The sequence below is a fragment of the Cydia fagiglandana genome, chromosome 1 (assembly GCF_963556715.1).
Source record: "Cydia fagiglandana chromosome 1, ilCydFagi1.1, whole genome shotgun sequence".
Lineage (NCBI taxonomy): Eukaryota > Metazoa > Arthropoda > Insecta > Lepidoptera > Tortricidae > Cydia > Cydia fagiglandana.
In genome coordinates this window covers 2,511,506-2,526,383 of record NC_085932.1, presented here as the reverse complement: position 1 = coordinate 2,526,383, position 14,878 = coordinate 2,511,506, and the positions used below count along the sequence as shown (strand labels likewise).

Genomic DNA, 14,878 nt, shown 5'->3' with positions numbered 1-14,878 from the left:
AGGTCTTGCGTAACATGGAATAATCCAACATTTAAAACACATACAAACATAACACGGGTATCCTGAAGTGAATCGTAATTCATTATCTATAATGCATTATCACTCAATCGCTTAATTTTAATGATAGTTATCATTCCTTTGACTTATATTAAGCGAAATATAAACTGTTAAGTAGTCACTCATTTAAACCACCGAGAAGGGGACATAGTGAACGAAAAAAATGATTTTTCAAATATTTTTATTCGTGTTTTTTGTAAGTGTAACCGCGGAGAGTAAAATAGAAAACTTTGTTCATAGATATGCATACAACTATGAGTTATACGAAAATGTTTTGGATCCAGAGTTGTGTCAACGACACTTACAAGAAATGAATACGTTTGAATGTAAGTACATATCGTCGGTGCGAATAAAAAAATCGCCATGTATTTTTAAGCTACTTTTCAGGAGACAAAAATAACTGTTTATTTTCCTGTTTGTAATATATTTGTTGCGCCTGTATTTTTTTTGTGATAGATCAATGATTTTTAGATGATACTCATGAAGAAAATAAACAGATTTATATGTAATTTTTTAAAATATTATTATTTTAACCAAATTTTGCTACATAGCGACTTAAATTTGTTTCATTAAAATGGTCATGTGTGAAGTTTGTACACATAGCGATTTGTTGCCAAAGTAACATAGTACGAGAGATGATACATAGCGGATTTTAGGGTCTATGTCAGGTAATCCATTCTACAATAGATGATACATAGCGGAATTTAGGGTCTATGTCGGGTAATCCATTCTACAATAAATCGCCATGTGCACATATCGTTATGTGCTAAAAAATCACATAGCTATTTTTTTGTTTCTTTTCTATTATTTTTTGGACAAATGTTGTTCTGTGTTCACATAGTGGAATTTTTATTTTCAAAACTAATAAATATATAACAAAAATATTTATGTGGGTCGACGGGAAATTTAAAAAGGAATTCAAATATGCCAAAATAAAAAAATCTTAAAAAAACACAGCGATTTTTTTATTCGCACCGACGGTATATACATATTTCCATCATGACTATTTGAAAGTCCAGCTATAGATAGATCACTTTACTAACCACAACTACCGAACAGCATCATTGTCTACGAGCAAACTTGTGACATTGGCGAAATCATTATAAAATTAATAAAAGACATTTTTTTTTAATGAAGAGGAAAAGGAATTTTACGCGACTACGGTAAATCAAAACCAAGGGCCTTCCTTTCCCCTCGACCCCTTGTATGATTTTTATAGCTTAAATTATAGAGCGTCATTTAGCAAGTGAAAACAAGGCTGTATTTAAAAATGTCCAAAAATATGTTCTATAAACCGTAATAACCTGGACCCCTACTCGACAAGCGACGTTTGACGTATCGTGTTGATGTCCCGTTGATGTGGGAAAAATCATAAGTTCTCGAATACGTACAATGTCAAAATTTGAAATTAACAATCCACAGTTAGGGTGACAAGCAAACCAAACCGAACCACCCTTAGTTTAGAGTTGAGTTTTGGTTGTACCAAATGATATTATCCACCTTTGATGGAATCAACACTCAGTATGCAATAAAATCAACTGTTGATTTGACGTGGATGCGAAATCTGACAGTTGTACATGTCGAATTTGGCCCCTGGTCCGCCAAAAGTTTTTCAAATATTTTATTGGGCGAAAAATATATACCTATATATAAATTAATGTAAATACATTGTCAAATAAATAGCAATCTTAAGTATTAATTGGACTGGAATATTCAACACTTTGCCAAAAGGGTTAATATCTACCTACACTAATTTAAATTACCTATGTCTGAGTGAAGTACGTACACAAACACGAGAGTTCTTGCACTATGACTGGCTTACCAGCGAATAATTGTATACCTATTGTATCTCACCAATTTATTATTTCCCAGTCTACGACGCAAGCTTCAGATTTCCACAAAACTTGCTCAGAGGCAATGTCTTCAGTCTGGGCAACTACCACCAATGCCTCGCTATAAACCAGCCTGAAGGCATCCGAGGCAAATACTGCCTCATTCAGACACATAGCCTCCAAATACCTATCTTGGGTGGGGGCAACGTCACTTGGGCTGAGGTTGAAAATGTATGGAGTGAAGAGAATTTGAGGGCGTCTAAAGCGACGCCAGAAGGACTTGCTTTAAGTGATGAAGACATTTCTAGGTATGTAAATAATTGATATTGAAATTAGTGTGACGTTAGTGGATTGAGATAGGTACATTTCCCACCGATGATTGATAAAAACTACCCTATGTCCTTCCCCGTGCCTCATTCGTGCCGTGCAAATTTCATCTAAGTCAGTTTAGCGGTTTAAGCGCTAAAAAGTAACAGGCGGACGGGTAGGCAAAGTTACTTTTGCATTGATTATATCAGTATAGATATATGTACAACGGATTTAATAAATAATTACATTTTTTATTATTATTTCAGAATATCTGTCGTTGATATAATCAATGGGGTTCCATCGTTAACGCTCGCCGTCTGCATACCGCGCTCCTGTAAAGTGGCCGATGTCTTAGACGCGTTGGACAGCAACTATAATGTGCAGTTCAACTACACTGAACAGTTCTGTCGTTTGTCAGATGACAAGCCTTACTCCGGAGCTGATATTATTGCTCTGTAAGCTTCATTATCATTATTTATTACAATTTACGAACGGAACCTCCAGTTTATTTAAAAAGGCTTTACGAAATTCATACTAGTTTTTCGATGGTTATAATTATAATGGCTGTCATGCTTGGCGAGGCAGGTTACGAATTACGAAGAAGTACATACAAATCGAGGACTAATGCTTTAAGTCAGCAGTCAACCATCAAATATAATTTTATAATTACGAACAAAATGCTTTGTGTGTAACATTTCAGTTATACATTTACAACAACATTTTCAAGAAGTCTGGTCGCTTGTGGTGAAAAAAAAAATGTATGGAGAACAGAGTGGCCAACTTTCTTAACATTAGTTTATCTAATACTGATTCTAAAATGGTCATATCACACATGCTATTTACATTTCTACAAACAAAGATATGGCCTAAATGGTGATTAAAGTGAAGTATGGTGCTAACTAGTAAAAAAGACATAAAAGTGCGATTATCTCGAAAACCACGAAACTTTTACTAGACCTATAAGTGCATTTTCTGGACCAGCCTAAGGTGGGCCCTGTCGATGGTTAGAAGGTTGTCCATTTATTACTGGACATCCTGTATATAACATTTCAGTTCAACTAATATTGAAAATTCTTACTTTTCAGTGTGATATTTTCTATCCTCGGATGTTTGACTTTGGCAAGTACGGCATATGAGCTAAACCACATATTTATAAAGAAAGGTAACAAATTAATTAATTATATAAAAACGGGATACTTTAACCCAAGAGGGTAACATTGCCCACTCGAAAATAACTTTTTATGTATCTGAACTTCAATTACGATTGCAAAGCAGTTAAATTTAGAGAATTTATTAGTAAAATATGTATGTAATAAATTAACGGGTGGGCAATATTATCACATACTTATAGTGTTTAAGTAGGTAAACGTGGTTTTAGGCACCTAGTTTTGTATGTTTTTGTGCTTTCCTACTAGTGTGAAGCTACTAAATAATATATAACTACTGAAAAAGTTGTAAGCAATCATGTAAACATTTATCTTTACCATTGTTACTGTTATAATAGAGCGATAACATGTTTCTAGCCTCAACAAAACCTGACGAGTTACGAAGCTGCTTCTCAGTATACGGCAACACAGACCGCCTGCTGACGCTCGCCAGCAAGCCCGGCGCGCTTGACTGCCTCGACGGCATCCGAGCCCTCTCCATACTCTGGGTCATAACAGGACACTCGGCCCTTGTTCATTTCGGGACGTATTTAAGCAACTATGTTGATTATCTTGAAGTAAGTTTATGGTTCAAGTAGTCTTGGAGGGTAACTTTGTCCATGTATTAAGTACGAGTAACACCCAATCATCAAATTATAAACCAAAGCCATATCATTTAATCAGCAAAAAATATAGAATCTGATGGGTGTGTAACGTACTTACCTACAGTATAAATAGTCACCAAAAAAGTAACAGAAGTTTACGTTATTTACATTTTCTTCATAAAATGCATAAAAATGTAATAAATTTTGTTACAGTGGTCAGTGAATTTAAGAGCAGTTTACATTTTGGCTGCAAACTTGAGCGTTGACTCGTTCTTTGCGCTCAGTGGCCTCCTGCTTGTTTACACAGCAGCCAATAAAATGAACCCTAGTAAGTATGTTACGTAACGTATAAAATATACAACAGGGAACTTTTTACTTTTAGCCTTTTTCTCTGCTGATTTCAAATGCATAGAATATTTATATTACTTATTTTTAAAAGTAGTCAATCACTATACATTGCATTTAATAAAATTGAACTGGTATAATGCAACCAGAGAATAGATGCTCTGACGTTAAATATGATTACTGCAAGAGTAACTTTAGCATCAGAAGATAACATTGCCCAAGAACCATTATATCATTACTAGCTAAGTACCACTAATAGCTTCTTTAAAAAAAGATGGTGATAATAATTAAATAATATACTGCTTTTTATACTTAATTAAGATTTATTTTTAAATACTTTCTTTGCAATAGTCTATATTTTTGAATATTTTTGATTTCTTTCAGTACAACTAATAAAAAACCTGCACCTATTCTACCTTCACCGACTCCTGCGCATGTTCCCGTTGCTGGCAGCCGCAGTGCTGCTCCAAGCATCCGTGTTTCACCAGGTGTCCGACGGCGTACGTTGGAACCGCGTCGCGTGGGAGACACAAAAGTGCCGCGACCATTGGTGGTCGGCACTACTGCACATACAGAATTTAGTCAACCCTCGTGGAATTGTATGTCCTTTTCCATACTACTTATTACACGAAGGTCCACCTTAATATTATGTTATAATAGAGCGATAACATGTTTCTAGCCTCAACAAAACCTGACGAGTTACGAAGCTGCTTCTCAGTATACGGCAACACAGACCGCCTGCTGACGGTTCTCATTAAGGTGGACCAACGATCTGGCAAGATCGCAGGGTGGCCCCGCCCTTGTATGAGGGCAGCGTTGCCATCTTAGAAATCCATGAGAGAGTGCCCATGAGTGGGATATCTCTTTGCTGATGATGATGATAATTATTGTCATAACAGGTGTCTTGCCTTAACGAGGGAATTATTTCCTGTGTCACGTAAATGTGAAATAATGTTCAAAAAATTCCAAGAACCTTATGTTATATTGACAAAAAGCTCATATGAGTCGTTGAATTGTTAGGAACGGCGCTGCGGATCAGAGGTTTCGCGTGAGCTCTTCTACTCTTCTGTATAACGGTATACCAAAGAAATAAGTCCAATAATTGTGTGTTATTTCCAGTGCCTGGCCCACTCGTGGTACCTGTCGGTGGACGTGCAGCTGCACATCCTGTCACCGCTTCTGCTGTTCTGGGTACTTGGCAGCCGCCGCTCCGCCTCGGCCGGGCTCGCTGCTGCAATCCTGGGCTCTCTAACCTTCGTCACTGTCTATAGTTTCCTAAACAACTTCACTGGAAACCAAGAGTAATTAATATCAGCTTAATTTTTGTTTAATGTTGCCTTTGAGACTTGTAATCTTATCGAAGAATCTGAAGGTGAAACAAGAACGTATTGACTATAAAGGCATTTCTAAGTTCGATAAGACGATATGACGACCAGTGGTTAATACGATTTTTATGGCTTTTCCCTAGAGATTCGTGCTACAAAATCATCATTATTTTACAATTTTTTAAAATAATTAGATACTTTTACTTCTAGGCCCTTCCTAGAAACTAAGAAAATAATAAATATAGCAAATAATATTTGTTATTTTCTTTACAGCACTCAATACACAGTATACTTCTATCATAACACCCTTGCACGGTCACCGGTATTCATAATCGGTATGCTGTGCGGATACGTGCTGCATGTTACAAGAAAGAAGAAGATTGTGATGCCTTGGGTAAGATCTTGAATATTTTTACCAGCAAGTAACCCAATTTATTAATTCAGCCGTGTACAGCGAGCTTCGAAATGCATTGACACATAAATGAATGAATTCATAAAGTATAGTAATTTTGCGGCTAAGTGTCGGTACTAACCCTATAAATGTTAGAAATAATAAGAAATGTACGCTAATAAAACCTACAAATACCTACGAAAATTATGCCTTCGATCTGGATCTGGAGGAACTACTAGCTAATCTAATTTTGCAGTTGTTGGTGTGCTTCGGACACACATTGGCTATAGTACTGTCAGGGTACTGCATGTACCACGTGCACCCCGAATGGAGTCAATTAGCCATCAACTTCAACACAGCTTTAATACGGCCCGCTTGGGCTGTCTCACTCTGCTGGCTAATAGTCGCATGCGTTAACGGATATGCAGGTATATTTACTACTATATTACTATCATTGATTGCATTTTGAAAATCTACGTTATTTGTATGAATCAAATATATCATAGCAATATAACAGTCGAAAATGAGAGTCAAAGTTGGTTATTTCTGCAGTGCAAAACGCGTCATTCTGTTGGCAATGGAGTGTTGTAGAAACTCCTTGACTTCCATTTTGGGCTATTATATTGCTTACCTTACTTTTGTATTACTTACCTATCTTCGGTTTTGTTACTACAGTAGATTTAGATATGGACTCATTATATACTTACTTAGATACATTAATTTCAAACATGTATGAAAACGAGCTGACACACGGATATTTTTACACAGGTCCGATCAACTGGTTCCTCTCCATTAACCTATGGAAGTTTGTAGCCCGAATCTCATACGCAATGTACATCTTCCACTACCCGATGCAGTTCATCATGGTTGGCGCCAACATCATGCCCATTTACTTCAACTTAGAAACTGTTGTAAGTAGATTAATACCAGAAAATGGAGGCCATTTTCTAGAAAGTAGGACTTTACTCCAATATATAATATTATGAATATTTCATACTATTTGCTATAGATAAACTGATGTTAAGTAGATCTTATTCAACATATGTATTTATATAGGTAAATCGAATAATTTACTGTTTATCTGAACCAATGAATAAGGAGCAAAAGATACACTGTTTGGGGTAACTTTGGCCCTAACCATTAGTCACATTCTCAATCGGGTATTTTTACAGAGTAGGTAACTTAGTAACTTATGCATTTTGCTACATTTTTGTAATATATTTATTTATTTAGAAATTTAATTCAGGCAACAAGGCCCATATTACAAATACCTCTTTTATGGTGGTAGTTCATGAACCTCGCGAGCGACGTGGTGTACGCGGTGATCGTGGCGGTGGTTATGTGCGTGCTTGTGGACGCGCCCTTCTCTACGCTTATCCGGAGACTAATGGCGGGTATGTATCGCCTCTTTCAATTTACTCCGGGTAACTTTAGCCCAATAGAGCAAGGTAACTTTAACTCAAAGATATAACTTTCCCCAGGCGATTCGATTTTTTACAAATTAAGAAATACAACAACAAAGCAGACACAAGTGTAATAAGATTTGTGGAAGCATAATGTTCACACTAGGCCAAAATAACCCTGTCATGAACCTATTGACTTAATTTCCTACTAAATCATTTTTTTCTTAAAACACACTGTTCCCAATATTTGTCTCATTTTTATATAGGTATACAATTATATGATTATAATTAGTATTTCAGCCTATACACATTTGAATTTTCTAATCGGGCATTTCTATTTATAGTTGTACCTACTCAAATTTTTATGTCAGAATTGTGAATTTGTATGTACTCAGGAATCACATGTTTTTTTAATTTTACCGAAAAATATATCCTCAAATTTTTTGCCCATTTGGTTACGCTTTCAATAAAACCTTTTATGACCGTAACAAAGCGGACAGTAAACAATAAAAAATGTATGTAATTTTGGGGACACTTTTTTCTCGTAGGTATTAGCAGGTATTAGGATCGAAAGAGCTTGTGATTCTGAGTGGCATAATTCAAAGCATTAAAATGCAACTTTAAGTAATATTTCCCAATCAATAAAAATATTATCTGTTTCTAGTAATCGCACCTCCACCTCAGAAAAAACCTGCTAGACAACCGGGCACTCAGGATTCGAATCTTCCAGAAGCAAAATTAGACGAAACGTCAAAACCGAACGGACAATCAGCTTAGAACGGAGAATTGATAATTATCAATTTCAATGATGAAATCCGGAGCCAGACGGATTACCGAATAAACATGACTAATTGAATTTCCGATAAACAGATACTTAATGCATTTCAGAATAGTTATTTTTAACACTGATTAGGCGATTATCACACCGGTATCATAACCGGATACGACGAAGGTGTAAAGACCGCCTTTGTATCAAGGACATTAATATATCCCGAAGACTAAAAGATACGCGATATATTTTTTCTTGCTTTACTCACTCGTGTGAGATGTTTACTTGTGACGAGGATTTTTATAAAAGTAGGTACCTACTTACCTACTCAGTACAAATATACTATTAGGCTCACTAGATCAGTAGATCTCATGTAGAATGTCCTTACTTTTACGATTGTATTAATTTATTTTATAATGTAAGTACCATTTATTTTTGTGTGTCTAAGTGGAAATGTATATATTTGAAGGTGTTTTATTAATAATTAAATATTAGGTACATGTATTTTATAATTAAATTAGTTTAGTGATAGATAATCTCGAAAACGACATACACTATTAAAATTATCGACATTGACTGTGGTAAGTAGGTAGTTTATGAAACTCAATCAGGGGCGATCGTGAAATAAATTTTAATAAAGTTTTTTAACCCTTTATACAGGATGATTCATGAGACGTGAGCAGGACTAATCCTGCACACTCAGTAACTGATATTGATCGATCACCGTCGGATTTAGGTGAAACAGCCACACTTTTTCCTATTTATTTACTTTTTGGTGAGGGCAAATTTAATTCTCAACAATCATGGTCACCCTACAAAACCTAATTAATTATCATAAAACCTCTTTAACCGTAATTCATTTTGATTACGAAGAAAATAAACTGTCAAACTTGAGTGAGATACGAGTTTTCAAAAGTAACCAGACTGTGATGACAGTGATGAAATTCAATTTGACACAAAATATCGGTAGTTTAGTATTGTAAGTTGAGGGTGACCAATTAATAACTTTTTTGTTTCAACACGCCTAGAAAATTAACGTTAACCTTACTAATACTGATACGAAACAGTTGCTTATAATTTACGAAATGCGTAGTGTCAGTCCTGCTCACGTCTCCTGAATCACCCTATATAGTAGGTGCTACTTTGTTTTTATCTAAGAAAGGGACTTGCAATTAAAAAAGTGTTACATTCACCATCAGATATATCAGAGCGGCCAAGTTGCTCACAAGTATCTATACACGCCTCTATTTTCAAGGCGTTACGCTACGTCTTACGTAGGCGAACAACGCGCGAACGCGGCGCGGCGCGGCGCGGCGAAAGCGGCCGCCGCCGCGCCGCGCCGCGCCGCGCCGCCTGACATTCGCATGCAAATCGCGCCGCACCGCGTTCGCAACGAGATCGCTTACGTAGGACACTTCTATGGGCATCAAAGGATTGATTTCGCCGCGCCGCGCCGCGCCGCGTTCGCGCGTTGTTCGCCTACGTAAGACGTAGCGTTAGAGTGCCTGTTCAGATAATTTTGAATACCACGGCCGCTCCGATATATAGTTCGTTTTTTTAGCATTAGAAATAAGGTAAACAATCTTGATGTGTCTTTTAATTGAAAAACACATTTTAAAAATAAGTTACGGCAAATACGTAACAATTATGAATCTAATACGATCATTTATATTCTTTTGCTTTCATAAGTAATAGTTTTTGATTTTTAAAAAGCGTTTTTCAATTAAAAGACATGTCAAGATCGCTTACCTTCTTGCAAGTTCTTTCTAATGCTAAAAAAACGAACTTTAGCTGATGGCGACTGTGCAAAAAGCTTTTATGAGATGAGCCCAGTTATAGATTTGCATATTAATTTATTGTACTGTGCATTTTTTAATTTGTTTTATTATTTAATACAAAGTTTTGAGTGTAATTATAATATTATTTATTAACTATTGACATCCAACTATACATATTTACTATAAGAAGACGCAAGATATGGCCCCAACAAAGAATAAAGTAACTACGAATACGGCGGCGGTTAACAGGTTGGTGGATAATATTTCAAACTTAAATAACGAAATATTGAACATGAAAGGAGAATTATTAGCTTGCCATAACACCATCCGTGAGCAACAAAAGCTACTTACTTGCCAAAACGAGAGCATCCAGAAGATTCTCAGGGTTATAACCGGCACTAATAACACAGCACTACCGGACTCACAAAACGTCTCACTCAACGAGTCTGGCCCTTTTGGCATGATCTTCCTGGGTGATGACCAGCCCCCTGTTGCTCCGCCGCCGCCTTCCATCCAGCTTTCGACCCAAGAACCCCCTGTGGCCTCCACCTCAGACCAGGGCCGTTCTAGGCTAAGGCGTAAGGCTCTCACCGCAGCCCATAAAAACAGTCCACAGGGACCCACTGAGGTAACGTCCCCTCAAAATGCCTTGCCGCTGCCGGTACGGCCACCACAACAGCAAAAATTGGCGAAGTCACCGGCAGCCTCTTCTCCGAGGGGTTCTCTGCGTGTAACACCAGCTGTGTCAACAGATCCTGGAGCGATACCCTGCCCACCATCTGTACCATTGTTAGCTGCTGCACCACCACCAACTGCTGTATCATCAGCCGTCAATCTGCCCGCGAAATCGGCTGTAGCTGGTCTTCGCGCTGCTGGTCCCCGCATCGTGAGTCTCCATATTTTCAACCTTAGCGAGGACACCACCCTAGACGACGTCATTCGACATGTCCAGACCCAAATCAACATACCAACGCCAGTATGCGAACAGCTGGTCGTCACCCGCGGAAAGTACGCTTCTTTTCGCCTTGATGTACCAGCTAATAAACAAAAGGTCGCCAGGGACCCTAAAAATTGGCCATCTGGAGTTTCAGTGCGTTTATTTAACACAGTCCAGCCAAAAAACGTATCAACAAGACACGAGATAACAAAGACAATTTAGTATCTTCTAAGTTTGTTATTATACACCAAAATGTACGATCGGTATGCGGTAAAACTTCATTACTAGATTTATTAACAAATAACGAGAAACCACAAGTATTAGGACTTAGCGAGATTTGGTGTCGAAAAAATGAAATTGAACGAGTGAGGTTAAGTGGGTACGCGCTGGCTAGTTATTACTGTCGCACAAATATCGCACATGGCGGTACTTCGCTGTACGTAAAGGAAGGCACAGAATATCGACAGCGTAATGACCTACTTACTTTTGCCGTGCAATATCATTTTGAATTCGCGGCTATAGAAATTACTCATTGTAACTTGATTATTATTGTAATGTATAGAACCGGTAATGGTAATTTTGACATTTATATTGAGAATTTGGAATTACTATTAAGGAAGCTAACTGACGAAAACAAAAGGTTTCTCATTATTGGCGACCATAATGTGGATTTTTTATTAGACTCTAGTTTAAAACGACGCACTAATGATGTATTAAGGGCCTATGGATGTCGTAACACTGTAACGTTTCCCACTCGGGAGACTGCGGATTGTGCGACGTCCATTGACTGCGGTTTAAGCAACATTGCGCCCGACACGCTCTCAGTGACACCGTTGGTTACTGCGATAAGCGACCATACCGCTCAAAAGTTTGAGTTGACTACTGAACATAACAAAAAGTCAAATGAGGTGATTGAGCGCCGGTTATTTAGTGCAAATTCATTCCATTCATTTTATACTGACATTGATAAAAATAAAAAAAAAAATAAAAAAAAAAATCTTTATTGCAACTTTATTACTTAAATAATTATGATTTTAATTTTATTTACAATATTGACCTTGACATTGACTATAAATTTGCTAAATTATTTGAAATTCTGACATACTATATGAATATTCACTTTCCATTCAAGAAGATTAGGCATAAAAAACATAACACTGTACCGTGGTTAAGTGATGATTTAGCGGAGTTAGTTCGCAAGCACAATGACCTTCACGAAATAAGACGCCAGTATCCCAACAACCCCATATTAACTGACTGTATTGAGCACTACTCTTCTATAATTAAGATCACTGCGTTACAGGCTCGTCGAGCTCACACTGAGAGTAGGTTGGCTTCTAGTAGCAATAAAGCCAAAGAAATATGTAAGGTTGTCAATGAGGAGGTAGGCACAAAAGTAAGATCGAACCACATATGTCTCCGCGATCCTAACACCAATATTGAAGTGAAGAGTAGTGAGTTGCCAGACACGTTTAACACACACTTTTTAGGGATAGGGTGCAAACACGCAATAGGAAATGATATGGAGCAATCAACACGCTATCTTGAGAGGCACTTAGAAACTACCAATGTACCATCTTACACTCTGCCGGTCGTCACACGTGATCTATTGACCAGTGGCCTATTTTATAAAGCTACAAGTTACAATTTACAAGCGGAAGTCTCTTTCTAACCCTATGTATTAGAACGAGACTTCCGCTTGTAAATTGTAACTTGTAGCTTTATAAAATAGGCCACAGGACGTTACATTCAATGTTAAAAAAAGGTGACACTGTCGATGCTTTTGACATTTCGCCAAAAATTATTTTGTGTCTGTGGCCTGTTATTGGCGACATACTTGTCATTCTCATAAATACTATTTTTGAAACTGGTACGTATCCTAGCGTGCTAAAAAACACAAGAGTGTGTCCAGTTTTCAAGGGTAAGGGTGACAGGTGTGACGTCAATAACTATAGGCCTATTACAATAGTACCCACCATTTCAAAAATGGTAGAATCTGTCCTATCGTCTCACCTTATGACTCATATAGAATCGAATAACCTGCTCACCGAAAACCAATTCGCTTACCGACAAAAAATGTCGACAACCACCGCGACATACAGGATATTCGATTCTATCATGACAGGGTTAGACGATAAGGATAAGATTGCCGCTATACTGTGCGACTTGTCAAAGGCATTTGACGTCATAAATCACGAGTTATTGCTTAAAAAATTGAAAATGTACGGAATCAAAGGCAGTGCCCATGAACTGTTTACCTCATTCTTGTCAGACCGCAAACAAGTCGTGAAATTACTCACTGATGGCAAGTCAATCCAGTCTGATGCAGGAGATATAAATATTGGTATTCCCCAAGGTTCATCCCTTGGAAATACCTTATTTTTGTTATTTGTCAACGACCTGCCATCGAATATTGGAGCTGGCTCGTCTGTATTGTTTGCGGATGACACAACTGTGTTAGTTGGTGCAAGCTCTTATGACCAACTGGCTTTAAAAATTCATGATGCTTGCAACCAATTGGAGGCATGGTTCTCAGCAAATGGGCTATTGCTTAATTATACTAAATCAAATATTATGTTGTTTTCTGGTCGAAAGGTTCAACTGCCACCGTGCATGGCTAACTTTCCGATGCCCATGTGCGAAAAGAGTAAGTTCTTAGGGTTTATGATTGACAACACTCTAAATTGGAAGTGCCATGTAGACAACCTTTGTGATCGATTGGGTGGTGCGTCGTTTGCGTTGAGAAAACTGAAACCACTTATCTCAGCAGAAGCCTTAAAGCAGGTGTACTTTGCGCATTTCCACTCTATTATGGCATACGGCTCACTGCTTTGGGGCAATTCAACAGATGCCAAAAGAGTTCTGATAATGCAGAAACGCGCAATACGTACACTTGCCGGTGTGAAAGACAGGCACCCTTGTAAAGAGCTTTTTGGTTCTCAACGTATAATGACGCACTACTCACAGTACCTGTTCGATGTACTGATATATGTAAGACAGAATATATCCCAATTTGCACGCATTAACTTTCCGGGCAAACTGCTTCGAGCTGCAGGGCGTCTGAGAACAGTTCCCCGTCGCATGGCACTTTCAAGAAAGAACCCACGAGTAATCGGCCCTACTTACTACGAGCACCTACCTGCCGCTCTGAGAAATGAGCCGTGTGACGAAACATTTAAGCGCAAATTGAGAAACCTTTTGTTGGATAACCCTCTGTACTCTGTAAATGAGTACATGGAATTGAATTTGTAACAACATATGTAATTTTATTTATTATTAAATTGTAGATTTGTATTTTAAACATGACATTTTGTTCTTTTGTGATATTTTTATGTTTAAATTCGACATTTTAATGACAGTTACAAATTATTTATGTTGACATCGACTTTAATGTTAACTTGGTTTATATTCAATTGTTTGACATGTTTTTCTTTGTACATGACGATCCTTATTGGGAGACATAATTTTATTAATCTTAATATTTTTTATTTTTAAATATATAATGTAATTTTTGACGATCATGATGAGAAGATAAACATAATTTTGACGAATGTAGCAAATTTATAGTGTAATTTTCATCTTGAAATAAAGAAATCTAAATCTAAATCATATTAATTTATTGTAATTTAAATATTAAATATTATTATAGGCCAATTGTACACAGATCAACCTAGTCCCACAGTAAGCTCAATAAGGCTTGTGTTGTGGGTACTAGACGACGATATATATAATATACACATATGTATAAATACTTATATAAGTACATAGAAAACATCCATAACTCAGGAACAAATATTTGTGATGAACACACAAATAAATGCCCTTACCAGGATTCGAACCCGGGACCTCCTGCTTCATAGGCAGGGTCACTACCGACTAGGCTAGGAGGCCGTTAACTTATGACTCATTACTTCAGTATGATTTAAATTATATTTTAATAGGTTTATCTAGACTTATGTGATATAATAAAATAAAAATACTA

General features: G+C 37.2%; 1 protein-coding gene across 1 annotated transcript; it reads left to right on the top strand.

The window, feature by feature from the left end:
- Window positions 1-3,711: 3,711 nt before the first annotated feature.
- On the top strand, window positions 3,712-8,189 carry LOC134669794 (O-acyltransferase like protein-like). The gene is made up of 9 exons (XM_063527421.1): window positions 3,712-3,921; window positions 4,162-4,276; window positions 4,678-4,892; window positions 5,413-5,594; window positions 5,892-6,012; window positions 6,266-6,437; window positions 6,778-6,920; window positions 7,298-7,403; window positions 8,077-8,189. Exons 1-9 carry the CDS (start codon window positions 3,712-3,714, stop codon window positions 8,187-8,189), a joined length of 1,377 nt encoding a protein of 458 aa, XP_063383491.1.
- Window positions 8,190-14,878: the final 6,689 nt, after the last annotated feature.